Raw genomic sequence first — 21,543 nt, 5'->3', positions numbered from 1 at the left:
GCGCTTCATTACTGAAGCGACTGTCCTTGCCTCAGTTTCCTCGTACGTAAAGTGAGAATTTATGCTCAGTAACTCCCAGAGCCCCCCTCGCAGTGACTCGGATCAGTGGGACAAGCGGGGAGGACCTTCTAGCAGCAGCAGCAGCAGCAGCAGGCGCTGGGCCGTGGTCCCCCGGCGAGGCGGCACCCGTCTACACAAGTGCTCCTGTCGCCGCCTGCCTCCCGGCCCCTACTCCCTGAGTGTCTAGGGGGGCAGTGTCCCGCCTCCGGGGAGGGTGTCAGATGGGCCTCTCCCCTCCCTCTCCGTGGGTGGGGAAGGCGCGCTGGGAACGGCCGTGCGGACCGGCGCGCGGCACTCCGGAACCCCGGGCGCGCCCCCTCCCCTGGGCCCCGGCCCCCGGCCCCCGCGCTCCCCCGCGCTCCGCGGCGCCCGCGGCCGGAACAATAGCGCGCGGGCGGGGCGGGCGGGGCGGGGCGGGGGCGGGACGCTCCTCCGGGCCCCGCCCCCGGCCCGCCCCCCGCGCTCGCACACCCGCTCGCACACTGGCTCCCACCCGCCGCCCGCCCAGGCACTGCCCGCGGGAGCCGCCGCCGCCGCCGCCGCCGCGCCCGCCATGGACGTCCGCCTGTACCCCTCGGCGCCCGCGGTGGGCGCGCGGCCCGGGGCCGAGCCGGCCGGCCTGGCGCACCTGGACTATTACCACTGCGGCAAGGTAGGCGGGGCGGGGGCGGGGGCGGGGGGGCGCCGAGGCGGGCGCGGCCTGCCCGCGCCTTCGGACCCCGCGCGGCGGCGGCCCGGGCGGCCCCGGCTGGAGCGTCGGCGGGTGGACGGGGAGACTCGGAGACCCCGGCGCGTGTCCGCCCAACGACGGGCACCTGCCGCCCGCAGGGGTCCTCCCGGAGTTACCCGGCCCGCGGCCACAGGTCACCTCGACAGTCGCCCGCACGGCGGCGCGGCGGCCCGGCCCTGACAGCCGCCCTCGGGCACCGGCGGCCCGCGCCCCCCGCGCCCCCCGCGCCCCCCGCGCCCCCCGCGCCCCCCGCCCCCCGCCGCCCCGCGCCCCGCGCCCCGCCGCGCGCAAGCCGCCCCGACCGTCGGGCCCGCTCGCCCACGCCCGCCGTCGCGTCGCCCACGAGGCACCCGCTCGCGCGGCACCCCGCACCCCGCGCCCCGCACCCCGCGCCCCGCACCCCGCGCCCCGCCGCCGTCACGCCCAGTCGCGGCCGCGGACACTCACACAAAGAAGTTGGTCCGACAGGCACGTCCCGCTCGCGGGGCCCCGCCGGCCGCACACCGCCTCGCACAGCCCCGCGCGGTGACCCCGGGGCGCCCCGGCCGGGCCCCGCACCCCCGCGCAACCCCCGCCCCGCGCCCCCGCGCCCCCGCGCCCCCGCGCCCCCCGCGCACCCCTCGCCCCCCGCACTCCCGCGCCCCCGCGCACCCCCCGCCCCCGCACCCCCACACCCCCGCGCACGCGCGCACCCCCCCGCCCCCGCGCCCCCGCACCCCCGCGCCCCCCCCGCCCCGCGCCCCCCCCGCCCCGCGCACCCCCGCGCCCCCGCACCCCCGCGCCCCCGCGCCACCCCCGCCCCGCGCCCCCGCGCACCCCCCGCCCCGCGCCCCCGCGCACCCCCGCGCCCCCGCTCACCCCCCGCCCCGCGCCCCCTCGGACCCCCCGCCCCGCACCCCCCCCGCCCCCGCGCCCCCGCGCACCCCCGCGCCCCCGCGCACCCCCCGCCCCGCACCCCCCGCCCCGCGCCCCCGCGCACCCCCGCGCCCCCGCTCACCCCCCGCCCCGCGCCCCCTCGGACCCCCCGCCCCGCACCCCCCCCCGCCCCCGCGCCCCCGCGCACCCCCGCGCCCCCGCGCACCCCCCGCCCCGCACCCCCCGCCCCGCGCCCCCGCGCACCCCCGCGCCCCCGCGCCCCCCCCGCCCCGCGCACCCGCGCACCCCCCGCCTACACCCCCGCGCCCCGCGCCCCTCGGGCTCTAACTCGCGCGTCGGGGCTCTCACTTGGCGGCGGCGGCGCGCTCACTGGCCGCCCCCGCCCCGCGGGGCCTGGGATTCCGGGGGCCCATCGAGGCCTGGCCCCTCCCGGGAACGGAGCGCGGGCGGGCGGCCCTCCCGGCTGGGCTGGGGCTGCGGACGACCCCGCTGCACCGCCGCCCCCCCACCCCCACGGAAGCTCGCGTGCGCGGCTCCCCGACCCGGGACGTCGGGTCCGCTCGCTGTCCGCGCCGAGGCCGCCCGGGCGCCGCGAGGCAGCTGCGCCGCCGCACCTGCCCTCGCTGCGGAGGGAACTTTCAAACTTGGTTCGCGAGGCCGCCGGTCGTCGCAGCCCGCACTGAACCGCGCGCGTGGGTTTCCCGCGGCCCCGGCGAGCGGCGCGGGCTCCGAGGCGCGGCGGGTGCGAATGCGCGTCGGCGGCGGGGGGGCGGCCCTCGGGCCGGGCCTGGCGGAGCCCCTGGTTGCGCGGCGGCTGCGGGCGGGGGCGGCCCCGCGCGGAACGGGCCCGGGGGCCGGGGGCAGGGGCCGGGGTCGCCGAGCCAGGCCCGCGGGGAGCAGCCTTGAGGGTCGCAGGGCGAAGCCCTCGCAGTCCCCGCGATGGGGCCTGGGCTCCTGGGCCCGGAGAGCCCGGCGCGAGGGGCGAGCTGGGCGGCCACGAGGGCTCGCAGCGGGTGGGTGGGATCATCTTTGTCCGGGGCCGGCAAAGTTCGAAGCGGAGTGGGGGATGGTGTCCGGGAGGGGAGGCCGGTTCTCGGGCTGTTTCCAGTCTGATGGAGGGAAAATTGATTAGAAGTAGCAAGTGGAGTCTTGAGAGAGGAGGAGACCGCTGGCTGCGGGGGCAGCTGGGCCGTCTTCTGTCCTTGGCTTTACTTTTTAACAGTAAGTTGGCAAGGTTCCAGGCCCCGGCTTGGGGGCGCGCGTGGGGATCGGGGAATTTGTGCCTGAAGTCTGGGTTGGCGGGTGCGTGGCCTTGAGCCCGGAGCGCGCCTTTTGAGAGTGAGGCTTCTGCAAACCCCGCCAGAGTGCGGTGGTCCCGGTGCGGGCCTTCTGCGGGGGCGGGGGGGCGCCCAGCTGTGCCCCTGCTTTATTCTGCTGCGCTACGAAGCCCTGACTCGGCACCAAGAGCCAGTGTGAAACCCGGCCGGGGAAGGAGCCACTCAGGGAATGAGAAGCCCGTGATTCTGGCTTCTGTTTGTAATCTCGGACTTCTGGCCCAGAGCCGAGGGTGTGTCCAGGTGGAAGAGGTGGCAGCTGGGCCACCAAGGTAGGCGGGGAGAAGGGTGTGACCTCGCACCTGGATGTGAGACCTGCTTCTCAGTCTTCAGGCTTGTGGCAGGATGAGGCAGGGGAAGTCACTGGGCTCAGCTCCGGGTGAATCTGATGCCTGCTGGTAGCAGATCCCAAGGGGGCAGTCATCTTTAGTGCGGTGGTTGGCATGTGGGGCACATTGTGACCAGGGTCTGACGGTGAGGGCCTGGGGAGGGAAATGGCCAGGTTCCATTCTTACAGCTGATCACTATCAGAACATGGAGGGGAAACTGAGGCCCAAGATGCAGCCATGACCACGCTTGGGGCCTGTAGGTTGGGCTGCAGAACCACGACACAGCATGCATACTGGGGGCTTGGTCCTTCCAGTCCATACAAGAGGCTTGTCCCCACAGGGGCCTGGGCCTGAGAAACATAAGGGCAAGCATTTGCCCAAGTGATGCCGGATAACTGTGGGGCAGTTGACCCGGAAGGGCCCTTGGTGACTGTTCCCTTGGTGACTGTCCCCTTAGTGATACTCTACACAGAGATTCCAGCCACTTTAAACCAAGTCATGAGCAGTGGCTGTTCTTTTGCCATCTTTTGTTTGAGAAAATACGTAATGGCAAAAGCTGCTATGGTTTCATTATTGCTTTGAGATAGATGTTATTTTATTAATCACAATAATATTAACATACATTTGAAAAATAGCTTACCAGGTGTGAGGCAGTCACATTAGTCATTTCCTGTAATAACAGTGCCTAGTGAGCCTACGAGCTTGTGGCCCTGTGGCTCCCAGGATCTGTGGACCCATGCTGGGAACCACTAATCCTTTCTTTCTACCTTGCTTCATAGAGGGGAAACAGAGTCAGAGTATACTACTCTGTGTGTGAAGAGCAGAATTTAGGCCTGATCCCAAATTTCTTGACTCTGAGCTTGACACTTAGGTGCCCTCCCCTCAAGTCTCTAGGAGTTGAGGGGAGACTATGACACTCTTCCTTGAGTATCTGTGAAGTCCCTTTATTCTGACTTTTGACAAGGCTCTTTACCAGGCTGAGGGCATTGCCTGGGGCCCCTCATCAACTGTGGCAGACTAGTGTAAACAGACCATTGGAATTTGACAAACCTGGGTTCGAATCTCTAGTTGTGGCTTTGTGATCTAGGGCAAATGATTTGTTGCTTTTTTTTTTTTTTTACTGAGATATGATTGACGTAAAATAAACTGCAAATTTTAAGTGTATAGTTCCATGAGTTTTCACAAATACAAACACCTGTGTAACCACCATCCCAATTCACATTTTGCTCATTTTCCATACCCCAGAAAGTTCCCTCATGCCCCTTTCCAGCCCACAGTCTCTATCCCCACCTCTGCAGGAAACGACTTATCTGATTTCTATTATCAGTGCTTTTATTTAAGTTCAGTTTCAGTGTACTAAGTGTATTTAATTTCTAGAATTTCATATGCAACATACACATCTTTGCATCTGTTTTCATTTTGCTCAACATAGTGTTAAGATTTATCCGTGTTGTGTATATCTGTAATTCTGTTTTACTGCTAAGTAATATTATGTTGTATGAATGTAGCTCAATTGGTTTATCTGTTCACCTGCCAGTGGATGTTCAGGTTTGTTTCCAGGTTGGGGCTACTCTGAATATATGAATAAAGCCTCTGTGAACATTTTACAAGTCTTCTTGTGGGAATTTGCATGTGTAATGAACTCTCAGATGCTGCTGCTGGTGGTCCAGCAACCACACTTTGCGTAGCAGTGGTTTGGTTGTTTGTGAACGGGTTTCTGTGGGCTCCCAGCACCTGGCACAGTGCCTGACCCAGAACTACTCAGGAACTATATGCGTGGGTAAGTGATGGAACTCCCCACCCACACAGATCTGGGCACAGCATCTTGTATCTTGTCGGGGATCAACACAAGCTCAGCTAGTGAATGATTGGAATCTCCTTGGGATGAAAATCCAAGAAGTAGGAGATGCTGTCTCCACCTCACCTGTACTTAAGATTTGTGAGGCCTGCTCAGCATTTCTGGTAGGTGAGGTCCCCACTGCTGGTTTCTGTAGGGGCACAGGTGGTTGTGGGTGGACCTGGGCCAGATGAGCTCTGAGCTGAGATGGCTGGTCCTGGGGACTCTGCAGGATGTTAAGAAGCTCTTCTTTACTTTCCATCTAAATGTGTTTACTGTAGCCCCCTCCCCTAGTCTGTCCTGAAGCGTCCTTACCACGAAACGTCTGTACCTTATGAATGTCAGGAGCCACAGCTCAGGCCCAGCACTGCTGCTCCACCCCACCCTCTCCACCCCCCATTCTGCGAGGTGACCTTGAGCATAACAGTGCCCTTCTGTGGGCCTCTGTTTCCCTCTTGGCAAAGGGAAAGAAAATCAGTGAACATCAGTCTAGTGAGATAGGGAGCTGTGGTGTGGAGATATAATGAATGGAGCCTGGGCATGTCCTTTGTAAGTAAAGTGTAGTACACCCAGGAACGATGAAGATGATACTTTTAGAGGGGATGCACCCTGATATGCTTCAGAGAGCAGGAACCACTGTGTCTACCTTCACTTTTGTATTCATTCCCAGAGCTGGCCTGACACTTAGGGGGTTCAATAAATATTTGCTGAATGAATGAATGCATGAATGAATTCAAGGCTCACCAGTTTTCCTCTGTAGTTTGGAACTTGGCATCTCTTTGGCTCTTAGAAGATTTTACTGAGCGCATCAAATCTAGGGCATAGCCAGGGCCAAGAGTCTTTTGGCTGACCTGCCATTCCTAGAGGAGCTTACCCAAGTAGGCCCAGAGGACAGAGCCCAGCACAAAGAGCAGCCAGGAAACCTGGAAGAGCAGCTGAGTGTCTATGCATCCAGAACAAGGCTCCACACCTCACCCTTATCCCAGGAATCCCCCTGCAGGACTGCCAGCCCCATATGATTCCATAGGGCCAGCTATTTTGCCTCTCTGATTTTCTAGAACTAGTCTCAAGATATGAAGGCAGTCTAAGTCCTGGAACCTCGCAGAACTGGGTTTGAATGCTGCCATCATCAGCACAGGCAAGTTTTTTAACTTCCCCCCATGCTTCAGTCTCCTCATCTGCAAAATGGGCATAGCAGCACCTCCCCCATGGGGTTGCCTTGAGGTTGGAGATCATGCATACACAGCCTGTGGCCCCAGCAGGAAACGCTTTCATTTCTATTCATAAAGAGCTGCACAATTGAAAATTAAAATGCTGGAGGAACCTGTTTCAGTGCTGCATGCTGGAGGACCAAGCGTCCCAGCTGCTGCAGGGAAGGGGTCCTCCTAACATCAGATGTTTCCATGCCTCGGTCTCTGGGTCTGATATTTTTCCTGTATCTGGTTTGAAACAGTCTTGGGGTGGACCCTTCAGCCTAATGAATAAACAAGGACCTGCTCATTTCCTTGGCGTCTGTTTCCTTCTTGAATCTATGTGGGAGGGGAGTTGGGTTTGTTGGGCAGAGGAGACTGGTTCACTTTGCAGCTGCACCATTTTTTGGAGTGGGCTGGTGACCTTGTGTACCTCACTGAACCGCACCAGGTCTCAGTTTTCTCATCCATACAAGGGGGCGGTAATACCTTCTTCATACGGTTGCTATGAGGTTCAGGTTGAAGAAACAGAAATGGAAGTTCCTTTGATCTAGAATAGTGTTTTCCAGCATCAGCACTGGGGACACTTTGGACCTGATGACCTGATAATTCCTTGTTGGGGGGGGGGGGAGTGTTTTGTGCATTATAACATTATAAGATGCATAGTTGCATCCCTGGCCTCTACTGATTAGGTGCCAGTAGCACCTCCTCCCACAATAGCCAAAAAAAGTCTCCAGGCTTTGCCAGGTATCCCCTGCGGAGCAAAAGTACCCCTGTTTGAGAACCACTGAACTGGAAAATGTGGTGCAGGTAAACTAAAAAGTCATGGGGATGAGAGTGGTAGAGCTTCAGAGGTGTGCTTTCTGTTCGGTATTTTAGTCCTGCTTCTCACTGTCAGTGAATTCTGTATCCACGTGGTTGGCAGTCATCCTATGTACATGGACCAAAAACCTGCATAGTGATTTTCCAGTGTGGTTTGGGAGCAGCAATAAAAACATATGGTAAGTAATTATTAACTTAATGAGTCGTGGTAAATTGCAATTTTATTTCTTAGTGAAAACATGCTGTATAACATGGGATAATAAATTTTTATCAATTATCCTGATGCTCAAACTTGCTACTGTATAACAGCAAACTTCTGGTGCCTGCTAGAATGAGCAACAAGACTGTGGTTTTTCAATATGTAATTACTCATTTACTGCTGGGCTTCTCAGATGTTCAGCAGGTTTTTATTGAGTCCCTACTGTGTGCCAGGGGATCCAGCCTTATCCTGAAGGCTCAGCAACTCAATGGGAAACTTGTATTTACTAGATGAAAGGCTGTTTGGATTTGTAACATGCCTCAAAATGCAGAGTTTTAATTAAATATGTAATTGGGGAAGTGCCAGGGGTGTAAGAAAGCCTCACAGGGCAGAGTCTAAAGGAAACGCCAGGTGGGCTATGTGGAGGCATGTAGAATTCATGGAAGGGTGCTCTAGGCAGAGGGAAGAGCCACTGCAAGGGGGCCTGAAGGTGGTTTGGGGGGTACTCTCAGCCAAAGGCAAGGAGGCCTGCCTACAGGGGAGCTGGGACACCAGCAGAGATTGTCATAAAGAGTGTCACATCCCAGCTGGTTGGGCTTTATTTTTTAAATTAAAAAAGTTTTTCCTTTTTAAAAAAATTTTTATTTAAAATCAATTTGCTAACATATAACACCCAGTGACCATCCCATCAAGTTCCCTCAGTGCCTGTCACCCAGTCACCCCATCCCCCCAACTCTCCTCTCCTTCTGCAACCCTTTGTTTCCCAGAGTTAGGAGTTTCTCATGGTTTGTCTTCCTCTCTAATTTTTTCCCACTCAGTTTCCCTCCTTTCCCTTGTAGTTCCTTTCACTATTTCTCATATTCTGCATATGAGTGAAACCGTATGATGATTATCCTTCTCCGATTGATTTATTTCACTCAGCATAATACCTTCCAGTTCCACCCACATCGACACAAATGGTAGGTATCCATCCTTTCTGATGGCTCAGTAATGTTCCATTGTGTGTGTGTGGTGTGTGTGGTATATATATATACACACACCACATCTTCTTTATCCATTCATCTGCCAAAGGACATTGTGGCTCCTTGCACAGTTTGGCTATTGTGGACATTGCTGCTATGAACATTGGGGTGCAGGTGTCCTGGTGTTTTACTACATTAATATCTTTGGGGTAAATAGGTGGTTGGGTTTTAAGTAGAGGAGTGCCTTGGAGCCAGAGGTGTGGAGCAGAGTATGGAATGTTTCATGTTGCTGGATCAGATTGCTGCCAAACTGTCTCTTGGTCTTCTGCTGATGGGAAAGCTTAATGACTTGTGTTTGATTGCATCCAGTAGTAAGCTCTTCTCAAACTTTAGTGCAGCAGAATCACCTGGGGGGCAGTTGAAACACAGATCGCTGGGTGCCCCTTTCAGAAGTTCTGACTCAGTAGGTCTAGGGAAGAGCTGAAAAGGTGCAGTGCTGACAAGTAATGCTGATGTTGCTGGCCTGGGGAGTATACATAGGAGAACATGGCTCTAGACTGGGATGTGAGTAGGTTTTCCCACCTTGGCTTAGGACACTGGGGACATATTGCTGGCCTGGGCCATGTAGCCTTGGCTCAGACACAGTCAGGTATCCCAGAGACCCTTGAGTTCTTCAGGCCCTCCAGAGGTTATGGGGATGGTCTCCTTCACCATGGAGAGAGTTGTACACTGGCTTCCTTGGACACAGACTCTGAGATGGAGAGTTGCCTGTGGAAGATTTATTTGGGGGGAAGTTCCCAGGAAGTGTAGCTGTAAGGGAGTAAGGGAAGCAGTATTGGGCAGAGGGAGAAGCATGTTCCATTGGCCTGGAACATGGTCACTGATCTGGGGTAGCTCTTCAGAGTTGTGCCAAACTGGGACAAGAGAGCTGATCATGCCTTTTTGTTTCTCACTACATCCAGTCATTGGCATCAAGGCATCTCTCCTTGTCCCAGGTAGCTCCCTGTGACAAAGAGATTCATTCCCAGTGAGGGGTACAACTGTGACATTCCCAGCCGCTGGGGATGAATGCATAGAAGGGGAAGTACCAAAGTGCCTATTTCAGGGAGATGCGTCTTAGGGAAAAAACTCCCCTTCCTTTAGAAAGACTTCCCAGGGGGCAGCCCAGGTGGCGCAGCGGTTTGGCGCCGCCTGCAGCCTGGAGTGTGATCCCGGATCGAGTCCCATGTTGGGCTCCCTGCATGGAGCCTGCTTCTCCCTCTGCCTGTGTCTCTGTCTCTGTCTATGAAGAAATAAATAAAATCTTTTTTTTTTTTTTTTTTTAAAAAGACTTCCCAGGAAGTCAAGGACCAGGATGTTGACGATTTTTAGAGTGTTTGAGTCACTTGCTGAGGATTCTTTCTCATCTCATGATGTGAATGAGATCTGTGGGATAATTGCTTCTTAGGCCTGGGTGAAGAAGAATCATTATTAATGGAAGTTTCTGGGGCTGAATGAATTTCTCTTACTGAGATGTCATGCACTCTCTTGTGTGGAGGAGAGGACTCCACACTGATTTCAGAGAAGCTTCTGGGCTGTGCCTGGGGGAGTCAGGTCTGGGCAGGGGACCTGGCTTTCTCCTTGGGCTGGAGTCCTATCACAGCTTCAACAAGAGGCTCTGCACCTAGTCCCTGCCTCAGTGTTGGCCATTGTCCATGGCTATCCTATCCCTATTGTTTCCACCTTCTCTGAGCTCCCAGGAGGCTTGGAGGTGTGGGGATATCACACATATCTTTTGCTTGTTAACTTCCCAATTTCATTTCCCTCTTCTGTCATTTTCCTACCTTATCTTGAGTCCTGCCATCTTTTTTGGAAATTTGTTTTTATTCTTTGTAAGATACACAGAGATATAGTAGGGTGTAAAAGAAAACATGGGGGGCCCACCCATTCCCATTTCCTCTCCCCACTGCCCTCTTAGCCCCATTCCCCAGGACTAAACCCCAAGGGAAGTTGGGTGGGATTACTTCTAGTCATAACCATTCTTTAGTTAAACTAATAAGTTTATTGTCACTTTTTTCATTTCCCAGAATTTTGTATTGTTTCTGGATTGATCTTGTATCAGAGCATCTCATTCCTTTTTTCTAATGGATATGTGAATATTTTGAGTCTTTTTGAAGATTATAATACAGTGAAAAAGTTATCTTCTGTTTCTTTGTGTTAACTCTCTTTTCTTGGTGGTTAGTTCTTCTGTCCATATTAGGCCTCTTTTTATGCTGATATTTTCTATATATGCCTGGTAATGCTTGGTTGACATTTAATTGTAAACAGAGATCTAGACTGATCTATTCTGTAGTTGTGACTTTCCTCAATGCCTGTGAGAACCATGATTATGTGGGTAAGCAACATGAATGTTGATTTTAGGTGCCCTGGTGTGGTTTGTGGGTGGACACTCAAAGCTGAGGACTTCTCTTAGTGCATGGAACAAGCTCACTTGAGGTTGGGGGAATCTGTTTCTCATAGAGACCAGCAGTAACTCAAGGGCTCTGGTGCCTCTGTTTTTCCTGCCTCATGCCTATCCACAGGGAGGAATCCCTGAGGCAGATCCCTCATTTAATTTGAGTCCTTCTCCTGGGCTTTAGCCTGAAGGCAGATCCAACAGTCAGCTTCTTTGAGGTCTGTAGGCTAACCCCAAGGTCTAGGCACATCCCTGGCCCAGGGCTTCCAGTCCCTGCTGCCTCTCTTCGGGGATTTCTGGGGTTCAGTTAGGATGATAGCTTTTCCAGAGGTCTTATGTTGGTGTGCTGGTGCCCTTGGAGCTGATAGGCTTCTTTGTCTCACTTCTTACTTCCTGTCACTCTTAGTGTTTTTGATCCCCATCCCTTTCTTTTGTTCTTATGGGGGCTTTTTGGAGTTATTTCATTTTAACCCACCCATCTATCTGAATTATGAATATATGTGTGTATGTATGAATCATGAATATAAATGTATGTATATGTTTTGTTGTGTGTATATATCTTTTTTTCCCATTCTAGTGTTGTTTAGAAGAGAGGAGAAGCAAAAAGTGTGTGTCTGTCTGACATCTTGAACAAAACGTCCCCTGTCACTGATTTTTATTTTTAAATTTTGTGCTACCTTATGGAGAAAAGTAGGGCAGAAATAAGCACAAATTTATTCACTGAACATTTACCCATTTCAGGCTCATTCTTGTATCATCTCATTGAGCCTTCATAAGAACTATGCCAGGCACGTATGTCCCCATTTTGCAGGTGAGAAAACTGGGGTCTAAGTAGGTCACATTACAAAAGGCAGCAGAGTTGCTGGTTGGCTGAGCTGGAGTTCAGAGTGTGCTGTCTCTGTTCCTCTCTTGGGCAGCCTCTATGGTGCCAGTTGGAGTTTGTACTCTCTGCTGGGATGCAGGAGTGGATCAGCTTGTCCCTTGGTTTTACTGTTAATGCATTGGCTCTTCTGGGCCTGAGGATTCCCAGCTGAGCCTTCTGCCTTGGTTTTCAACTTCAAACATCACTTGGTAATAGAATGCCTTCACATTACAGCTAATTAAAACGTGCTTATCTTGAAGTTGGGCCTAATTTGCAGGAATGATTTAGAAACTTGTTGGAAATGAATCCAACTCAGTAGTATAACCCAGGGTCAATCTCATGCATAAATTTTATTGTTCCATTTTGCTGTTTTGACTCAAACTGAACTTGATAATGTGGAATATGGACCCTGGGCCTTTTGTTGCTCATTTATTTTGCAAATATTTACTGAATGCCTAGAGGGTGCTACCTACATTATTTACAGAGGTCCTTTCACCCCCACCCGCATGCTTGTTTCTAATCTATACATTCACCTGAGCTGTAAGGTAATTGTTTTGTAAAATCAGGTGGTGGATTCATATGTGATTCTGAGTTCAGTGGCAGTGCCTTGTTTCATATCTTGTCACTTACAAGCTGTATGACTTAGGACCTATCACTTAACTTCTCTGATCTCCAGTGTTCTCACATAACCGTAATTGCCTCTCAGGTTTGTGGTGAGGCCTCTGGGAGATCATGTAAGTCATGCCCTCCCTCACTCATGCTGCCAGCTACCATTCAGGTCACCTGGGCCTTGGGCCTTTTGTAGGACAGCAAGCATAGTCTCCATCCCAGATTTTTTGTCTTTTATAAATGGTATAAATGGTAGAGTCTCAGGAACTTTCCTGTTCAGAATAGGTATAATGGTGGTTTTGGTTGGTATGGTTTCCTTTCTCTCTGTATCATTTCCCTTATTTCTCGTTGTTTTTCCCACAGGGTCTCTATGAGGTTCAGTTAAACATTCAGACTCACAAGATACACATGAGTGACACTTGGTCCCCATCTCCTTGAAAGAGGTGGGCAGGACCCAGCACCTGCCAGCAGGGCACGGGATCTCTTCCTCTTCTGCAGGAGTAGTTCTAGCCATGGCCTTTGCCTTAATCCATGGAGGTGGCCTCCAGCTCTTCTCTTGGCCCGCCCCCCCCCTACTCCCCCAGGTTTTAGTGTAAGTGCAAGGGAATGAGACCCACAAGGGGTGGGTTTGGAAGTCATCCTGGCTCAGAAGCCTTATTCCCCAAAGGACCCATAGCTCCTATAACAGTTTCATAGTCTTCACTTTAGGGGTTTCTTGCAAGAAATCTACAGTTGTAAGAGTCCCTTCACTCAGGAAAAGTTTGGTTTCATTATCAGATATTTAGAATTTATTTATAATTATCTCCAGTCCAGATGCAGTTTACCAGTCAGGGGTCATTTTTACCATAAGCAGGGGTGCCTAGTGACATCGTTAACATCTTACCTTCATCAGGTTTCCACTTATGCTAGACAATTAACAAAGGTGAAATTCTCTTGCAAAAGGGAAAAGGATTTGTTTAACCCTTTACCCAGTATACACCATCCTGTTTCCCCCAGAGAAGTGGTGCTTTTTGGGATCTCTTTTGGGAGGATGAATGATGTTCTCAGTATGGCTATAATATAGTCCATGCTTGTTTATGTTTTCTAATTGATCTGTATAAGATGTAGACATAAACTCTGGCCAAGAGATACACTGTGGAGTCATATTGGCTTGGGATCAAATCCAGGCTTTGCAACTTATTGAGAGTGCATTCCTTCATTCAGCCTTGCAAAGAACATTCACTACCTGCTGTATGCAGGGCTTTATGGTAGATGCCAGGTGAGAATAGGTGTTTAAGACCTGGTCCTTGCCCTTGAGGAGCCACAGTCTTATTAGTAAGATAGGCAAAAAAATAAGCAATTCCAAATGGGTGTGGTATTACCAGGCCAGGCCAGGGTAGTAGAGAAGTCTTCCCAGAGGAGGGTACACCCAGTTGGTGCTTGAAGATGAATTGGCCAGGTGGAGAAGGTAGAGAAAAGCATTCCAAGTAGAAGGGACGCATGTACAAAGGCATAGGAGAGGACCAGAGTATCAAGAGATAAAGCTGGTGAGGGAAGCAGGGGCATTTGGAAAGCTACTTAATACTTCTGGGCCTCAGTTTCCTCATCTATAAAATGGGGTTATTAGTGCCTACCTGCTTATGAAATTAAATGAGATAATAATGTATGTTTAAGCACCTGGGATAGTTCATTTTAATTACCTTTCCAAATCTATCCATGGATGCCCAAGGGCCAAACATTTGACTTTAAATGAAAGGGAGAAAAAAACCAATAAGCTGAAGGGTTTGGCCAGCCACCTGTACGATGCAAGCATTTCCTCCAGTGGCTCTTGTGTTAGTTGTCTTACCTCTTTTTTTTTTGGAAAGCGATAAATGTTTGCACTCTGTCTCAGATTATGTCTTACAGTATCAGTGAAGCACATAATTGTGTTTTCCTAATGGCTCGACATTAACAATAAGCCACGACCCTGTTGAGGCGTTCTCTGGGACAATTTTCCATCTGCTGACAGCCCTGTGCCCATCTGATGCTCCATCAACACATCCTGTCATTTGCTGTTTTGTCTTGCTTTTCTGAAAGGCGGCTACCTCCCACATGCCAGCTGGGGATACTTGGCTTTGGGAGACATTTACTATTCAGTGACCACAAGTCACACATCAGGATGAGCTGAGGAGCTACCCAAGCCACGATCAAGATCTTTCTGATGTGTAAATTGAATCCTGTCATTTCTCTGGGCAAAACCACACATTGGCTCTCTGTTATGCCTTGGTGAAGTCTTACTTGCCTAAATCAGGCCTCTGCTTCAGACCTTCCAATGGCTTTCCCTGGTGTGTAGATAACATCAAATGCCTTTTTGGGTCCATGTGAGAGGCAGTGTCTGGTGCCGGCAAGTATTTTATTTTGGTTTTATGTTTTTATTTATTCATGTAAGTAATCTCTACACCGAACATGGGGCTCGAACTTACAACTCTGAGATCAAGAGTTGCACGCTCTGCGGACTGAGCCAGCCAGGGGCCCTAGGGCCTGCAAGTGTTAATAAATATGAATTCCCATTGTAATGACATGCCACCCTCACCTGCTGCTGAGCCCAAGGAAGAGAGTTGAAGTAGAGTCAAGAGGGCTGATATTGAAAATCCTCACATATTTTAATCAATGCTTGACTTCTGGGGCAAGGACTGGCCGACCTCAGGCCCTTGTTTTGTCCCCCTCCCGTGTCCCTGCTGGTGGTGACCTTGGTGCATTCGGGAGGGAGATGTAGCTCCCACTCGCCTGTGTTGGGTATCTGGGGCACAGTCAGTCTGGCCTTCAGAGATAACAAGATCCCCAGCTCGTGGGAACATTTCTGTTGAGCAAGCAGGAATTTTTTGGTGCCTTCTCTCCTGAAGTTATTGCCCCTTCTCTTTTTATTAAACTGTAAATCATGAAGATTATGTTACCTGCCAGAAAGTTTAGGGAATGCGAGAAGGTCCCCTGCCACTGTCGTACCATGCAGACTCAAGAGCAGTGTTGCTTTGGGTGCGTCTTGTCCTGAAGATTCAGAGCCACAAACTGTTCTGCCCCAGCTGGCTCCCTCCAGAAGCCCCTGACCTGCCCTTACCTGTTTTGTCTTTTCTCTTTTCATGGTGTGTAATTTGTTCGTTATGTTTATTGTTTATGTCCTGCATCTGCCCCTAGAACTTCAGCTTCGTGATGGTGGGGATCCATCAGAGCAACTCTAACTGCTCTGCCTCCGTTTGGGGCATTGCCCACCTACCTGGCTGACTCCTGCACCCATATCTTTTAAGTTTCTTCTCAAGTGCCTTCCCACAGGAAGGAGGCCTTCCCTGCCTTCCCCTCTGCTGCTGTCATTGCCCTTGCAGCACGTGGAACACTTCGGGTTCCCTGAGAGCTGGGGTGCTCTCTGTCCCCTTGGAGGCCATGTCTGGGAGCTTGGACTGTGTCTCAAGAGCAGTGGGAGTAGTTAGAAGGACCTTGGTGACTGTCAACACATTGGATGGGGAAGGGCAAGAGTGGATGCAGGAGGATGGAGGGAGGTGATTGCTGTGGTTTAGGAGAGAATTGATGATGGCTCGCCGCACTAACAGGAGAGCCACTAGCCACATGAGGCTGTTTTGGTTTAACATCAAACCAGATCAAATCCAACCTAATTCCTCAGTCACACTACCCGTATTTTAAGTGCTCTGTAACCACCGGCCTGTGCAGAACATTCCCATCATTGCAGAAAGACCCAGGCTGTTGGTTCTGGGCCAGAGTAGAACCCCTGGGTCAGAAGGAGTGAGCACTTTTAGTGCTCTTGATTCAGCTGTCACGCCATTTTCCAGAACAGTCATCCACGTTCCCTAGCTGCACAAGGAAGCACCCATTTTGTCGCACCCTCCTGGCGTGTCCTGTTGTCTTCTGAAGAACCTTCAGTTGTGCATGTGCCTCTTGTCAAATCTGCCTTCACGGAGGGTCTAACATGTGGACCATGAAGTCTTTGTGATCAGGGAATTATATGTATATTAATGCAGATTTCAATAAAAAGAGTTATGTTTGCCATTGTGGTACAGTCTGATGCTGTTTAAATGCCTTTGGTAATATCTTCAATCAGATGGCAAACAGAAAATAGGAAAGTTAGTAATAAAAAATGAATTAGAACGATTAGCAAAAGGTGAACCGCTTCCCTCCTCAGGCAACAGGCAGCGTTGACTGAGCTTTGCAGGGTGCTCCTGTCCAAACACGCGTGTGGATTATCGCAGCCTCCGGGGCCGGCCCTGGGGTCTGTTCAGCACATAGGACTTGGTTATTGCCTTCAGTTTTGCAAAGGTCACGGACATCCCCTTAGAGGGACTCTGAGGGGCTCACACGGGGATGAGGGGCTCATGCCCTAGGGTGTCTGGAGTGGGGCCTCAGAAGAGGGGTTTCTGACTCAGGGCAGGCCAGCAGTTCCTCTTTCCAAGGCAGAGACATCTGTGTCTGCGTTCCCCCTCCCTGCATCCCCCAGGACCCTGGAGAATCCTAACCACCCCTCTTTCTAGCATCTTCTCTAGGGATGCCCTTGGGGAGCCTTTCATGGTTGTCTAGTGTTGGAGGTGGGGGTCTCCCCAAGAAGGGGTAGATGCAAAGTCTTTAATTGACTAATGCAGACACTGGACTAGTTGCAAAGAGAAACAGAATTCTGGGGACAGAGTGAGGCATGTGTGGCTGGAGCTCAAGCCAGAAGGACATGGAACTTGCACTGTGGAACCGTTGAAACTCACTGGAGCATGGGCCACAGAGATGACACACTGGTGGTTGGGGTGATTATGTCCATACTACCTGGCTCACTTCCATAGTCAGTCATCAGGGTTGGATAACGCCACCTTAGCTGTATAACTGCTGCAACAGATAGGCACGTTTTGTTCAGACCATGTTCGCTGGATGGCCCCCACAGTTGGTTGGTAACTACCTACCTTAGGCCAGAGCTTCCCAACCTTTAACAGGCATGGAAATCACACAGGGTCTTATTAAAATGCAGATTCTGATTCAGTAGACCTGGAGTGGGGCCAGAGATTTTGAGGGTCTAACAAGGTCCAGGAGATGCTGAGTTGCTGGTCAGTGGACCACAATTTGAGAACCAAGGCCTCTGTGTCAGACTGAGCTCTCTAGAAGCAGAGCCCTAGACAAGGATGCTGGTGAAAGAGTACTCTCCCTAGAAAGGGCTTGAGGGCCCAGGAAGCCCTGGGGGAGGAGGTGAGCAAGGAGGTGGTCTCAGCTGGAGATCTGCTTCAGCCCAATTCCATGGGGAATCCTGGTGGTGGTCTTTTGCACACCCTTGTCCGTGGGTTCCTGGCCATGGGCTTCCTCAGGGAGGGTTGGGGGAGAGGTGTCATACTTTCTATGCTTTTCTTCTGTCAGCCAAGGGTACTTCTGCAAAGGAGGGGGCATTAACATTCACAGCCACTGGAGGATAGATGCACGGCCTGAAAAGAGGGATCTTGTTGGGACCCATCAGCATCCACACACTTTATCATCATCTGAGAATAGCTTTGGGAGTGTGGAAGGGGAGCCAGGACTGTTGGCTTTTGTTTGAACTCTGCTGTGTGACCTTGGGTAAGCCACCTCTGCTCTCTGGGCACTGTTTGCGCTACAGCCTCACACGGTTTGGTTGTGATTGGTCCTTGGTCCTTGTCCTTAGGTTGTGATAGAGCCTGCAGGTAGGGATGGGTGGATAGGTGAGGGTCTGCACAGGGTAGACAACTCTTGCTTCAGAGCCCAAGGAGGGGGAGGAGAGAGGGAGCAGAGAGAGGAGGATGGGGGGGGGAGGGGAAGGGGACAGGGCAGTGGTGGAGGGAAGAGGAGAGAGGGAGATTGAAAGAGAGGGGGAGGGAGAGACAACAGGGTGGGGGAGAGAATCCCTGAGACCTGCAGTGCTCAGGGAGTGCTTCCTGGCAGAGGTATTTTGGCAGGACCTCCAAGAATGGTAGGATGGGGACATATAGAGGAAGGGAGGACAGACAAGCCACTAATTTCATGTGTACCATGGGATAGGTGTTTTACTTATTTATTTATTCTTCATAACCACACTTGGGAGTAGAAGCTGATCCTGCTGTGCAGATAAAGGAAGGCACTGGAAGTCAGGTGACTGGGTCATTGTCACACTGGGACTGGAACCTGAACCTATTTGCTAAGACCCCCATTCTTGACCTCCATAACATCATCAAGCAGGGAGAGGGTGTGGCCAAGGCCAAGGGGACGGGTGGCTTGGGGAACTGTGGCACAGCTGTCTGGATGGGTACAGGCTAGTGTGGAAGTGGAGACAAAACCTGCAGCTTGGGAAGGGCACTCAATGCCAGGCCTTGGAGTTTGGGTCTTACGGTGGGGAGCCACGGAGGGCTTTGGGGCAGGTGTGATATGTGCAAGGGAAGTAAGGCAGTGTTGCACCCTTTGCTTGGGGGCCCTTCCCACCCCCACACTGGGCCACCTTCCCCACACATCTGTCTTCCCTGATTCATCAGTCTGTGTGTGTGTGTGTGTGTGTGTGTGTGTGTGTGTGTGTGTACATGTACATGCTGGGGTGGGGGCCTGGAGTCCTTCCTGGACCCCTTTCTGTAGACCACTTTCTTAGCACTTGGGGTCCTTGGGGCAGAGGGATTTCCACATTTGCTGTAGGTGCTTTGTGGTACAGGGGCCCTGGAATCCCAGTGCTATCCAGTGATCTCAGGGTAGGTAAGAGCTGGTTGCCTTGCTACTTAGATAAGCCCATCTTCCTGCCTCTCTCCTCCTGTGCAACCAGCCCCAAGCTGCATGGTGGCACCTGGGAGGTGAAGGGAGGAAGGACCACAGACCGTCATCCTAGATGGACATAGACGTGGACTTGGGTGTGTCAAGACTTTGAAGTTGAGGATTCGGGTCTGAATCATCTTCAGCCTTCTTTACTCTCTTATCCGTGGCCTAAGTTTTCTCCCCCAGTCAAAGCTGGCAACATCCAGCTCTTTCTCATTCTTCACATAAACCTCTCTCTCTCTCTCTCTCTCTCTCTCTCTCTCACTTTTTCAGGATGTTATGTAAGCTACAGTCACAACTTGGCACCTGGCATAAGATGCTGATAACAACCATAGAAACTGTTACTGCCAAGTGGGGTGGCAGGGCTAAGATGGTAGTGGGAGAGGTACCCACTAGGCTGGGGTGGTGACAGAGGAGGAGCTACTGTTTATTGCATACCTACTGTGTGCCAGGTGTCTTATGTATACTGTGTTCTTTAACCCTCACAATAGTCCTGTAAGTTACATGTTATTATTACCATGTCACAAACAGCGGATAGGTGACACCACAGGCTCAGAGGGGTCGAGAAACTTGTCTAAGGTCACACAGCCTGCAGGTAGGAGAGTGGGTCATGAACCAGAACCTGTCCAGCTCCAAAGTCATGATCTTTATTCTGCAACATATGCAGATCTTTAGCTTCCCTGGGGGGAAGGGATTCCCTGCTTAGAGTCAAACCATCCCAACCTAGACTTGGCATAGAGTATATTATTCTCATTGCAGACAGAGGTGAATGCCTTGTCCAGACTCAAACCCTCATCCCCCCCCACCAGCTGCTTTCCACCTCCCAAGAGGCTTGTATTGTTCTCAACTTGATATTGTATAGACCAGACACTTGTTCTTTGGCTGTGAGAATATCATGGCCAGTGCTCTACTGTTAGCTCCTATTAGTTGCTGCCTAACAAGCCACCCAAAATTAGTTGTTTAAAGCAACCGCTGTTTTATTTAGCTCACAATCTGTGGGTTGGCTGGAGGACTGTCTGGCTGGCTGGTCTCTGCAGGGCTCCCTCCTGCATCTGTGATCACTTGGCTGGTTACCTGGCAGCTGGGTGATCTAGGATGGCCTCACTCACCTGTTTGGCAGTTGGCAGGCTGCTGGCTGGGAGCTGGCTGATTGTTGGCTCGGCTTTCCTCCAGACCTCTTCTTCCAGCAGGCTAGCTCAGGCTCCTTCACTAGGTGCTCCGGGGCTCCTGAGGCTGCAAGAGTGAGACGTTCCAGTGCACACATGCTTTTCAGGCTTTTCCTTGTGGCACATTTGTTGCTGTCTCAGTGGCCAAGTAAAGTCACGTGGCTAAGCCTGGCTTCAAGATGGGAAGAAAAAGACTCCCATCTTTTGGTAAGAAGAGCAGTGACATCACTGTGCAGAGGGCAGGCATGTAGAAATGGGAGGACCTGTGGTCATCTTTGTAATCTACTGTGGCTGACAACAAACATTTTTATGAAGCCTCTGCTGTGTACTAGGCACTGGGGTGGGAACTCCAGGGTGAACAAAAGATGTATAATGACACAATGAAACACAAAATGTGAGCATGGCAGGGTCAATTAGGAGAGCTACACATGTGCTACGAGGCCGGGTAATGGGGGGGCGGGGAGTCAGAGGGAACTTCAGGAATTGTAGGTAGACAGGTTGCCACATGGGGCAAGAGCAGCATTCTAGATAGAGAGGGCAGCATGTGCGAAGGCCCTGTGGAAGGAGAGACTTGGCTAGGCTTGGTGGGCTTTGGGACAAGGGAGAGATTGATGCTCACACAGTCACCCAGCAAATCCTTATACAAGAGGAGAGATTTGAGCATTGGAAAGGGCAAGGGGGCAGTGAGGGAGAGGTCAGATGTGTAGGATCGAGGGGTGGGTCTGGGATGCTGGGTGAAGTACAGGGTTTGGATTTAGTCCTGTTGGCCAGTGATCTTTAGACCCTGAATGGAGATGTCAGATCTGGTGTGGGGACCTGAGTATCCAGCCCCCTGGGGAACCACCTGCTTACTGCCTTTACTGTCCTTGAGCCTTCAGCAGGTTCTCTCAAGGCATATCAGGGGGTGCAGTTTCAGAAAAGGTCTGAGGTTGCTGGGAGCCAGAATAATGATCATAAATGAGCTAGCACAGAAATGGAGAAATGGGATAAGTCAGACAAATTCGAGTTTGAATCCTTGCTCCTTGTGGTATTGCCCTGAAATTCTGGGCAAGTGCCACTAGCCTCAGGCCTTGGTTTTCTCATCTGAAAATGGGGCCTGATTCCATCCACCTCAGGTTGGGTGGGGAGGGACCTGTGGGGCCAGGTTAATCTTAGTGCTTCTCCTCTGTGCATGCAGGCTCTTGCCTGTGTGCAGCTGAGGACAGTGCCGGGAGCTCGGTGACTGCAAGTCAGAATATAGCAAACACTCCTCTTTACCAGGCCCCAGAATAAACAGAAACCATGGTAACCAGGAGGCATCACATGGGCTGGCAGCCCTGTCCTGCTGTAGATGGCCTCTAGTGATGGCGCAAGCCATGGGGACTCTATTAGCCCTCCTTCCCTGCCTGCCTGAGGTACTGAGTGGTTCTAGCA

The 21,543-nt window shown here is 52.5% G+C and overlaps 1 protein-coding gene across 2 annotated transcripts in view; it reads left to right on the top strand.

Annotated features, from left to right (window-relative positions):
• Window positions 1-567: 567 nt before the first annotated feature.
• Window positions 568-21,543, top strand: part of TOX2 (TOX high mobility group box family member 2) — a 133,484-nt gene continuing 112,508 nt past the window's right edge. Inside the window, exon 1 of one of the 2 annotated variants that reach the window (XM_072735781.1) lies at window positions 568-712. In XM_072735781.1, the coding sequence (XP_072591882.1) occupies window positions 614-712 (99 nt within the window). In that variant the 5' untranslated portion in view covers window positions 568-613. The remainder of the gene's footprint in view (window positions 713-21,543) is intronic. The other variant, XM_072735783.1, reaches the window with a different exon arrangement.

Source organism: Vulpes vulpes, chromosome 14 (genome assembly GCF_048418805.1).
Source record: "Vulpes vulpes isolate BD-2025 chromosome 14, VulVul3, whole genome shotgun sequence".
Classification (NCBI taxonomy): Eukaryota; Metazoa; Chordata; class Mammalia; order Carnivora; family Canidae; genus Vulpes; species Vulpes vulpes.
The sequence above is the reverse complement of the archived record's forward strand: the minus strand, read 5'-3'. Positions and strand labels throughout refer to the sequence as shown.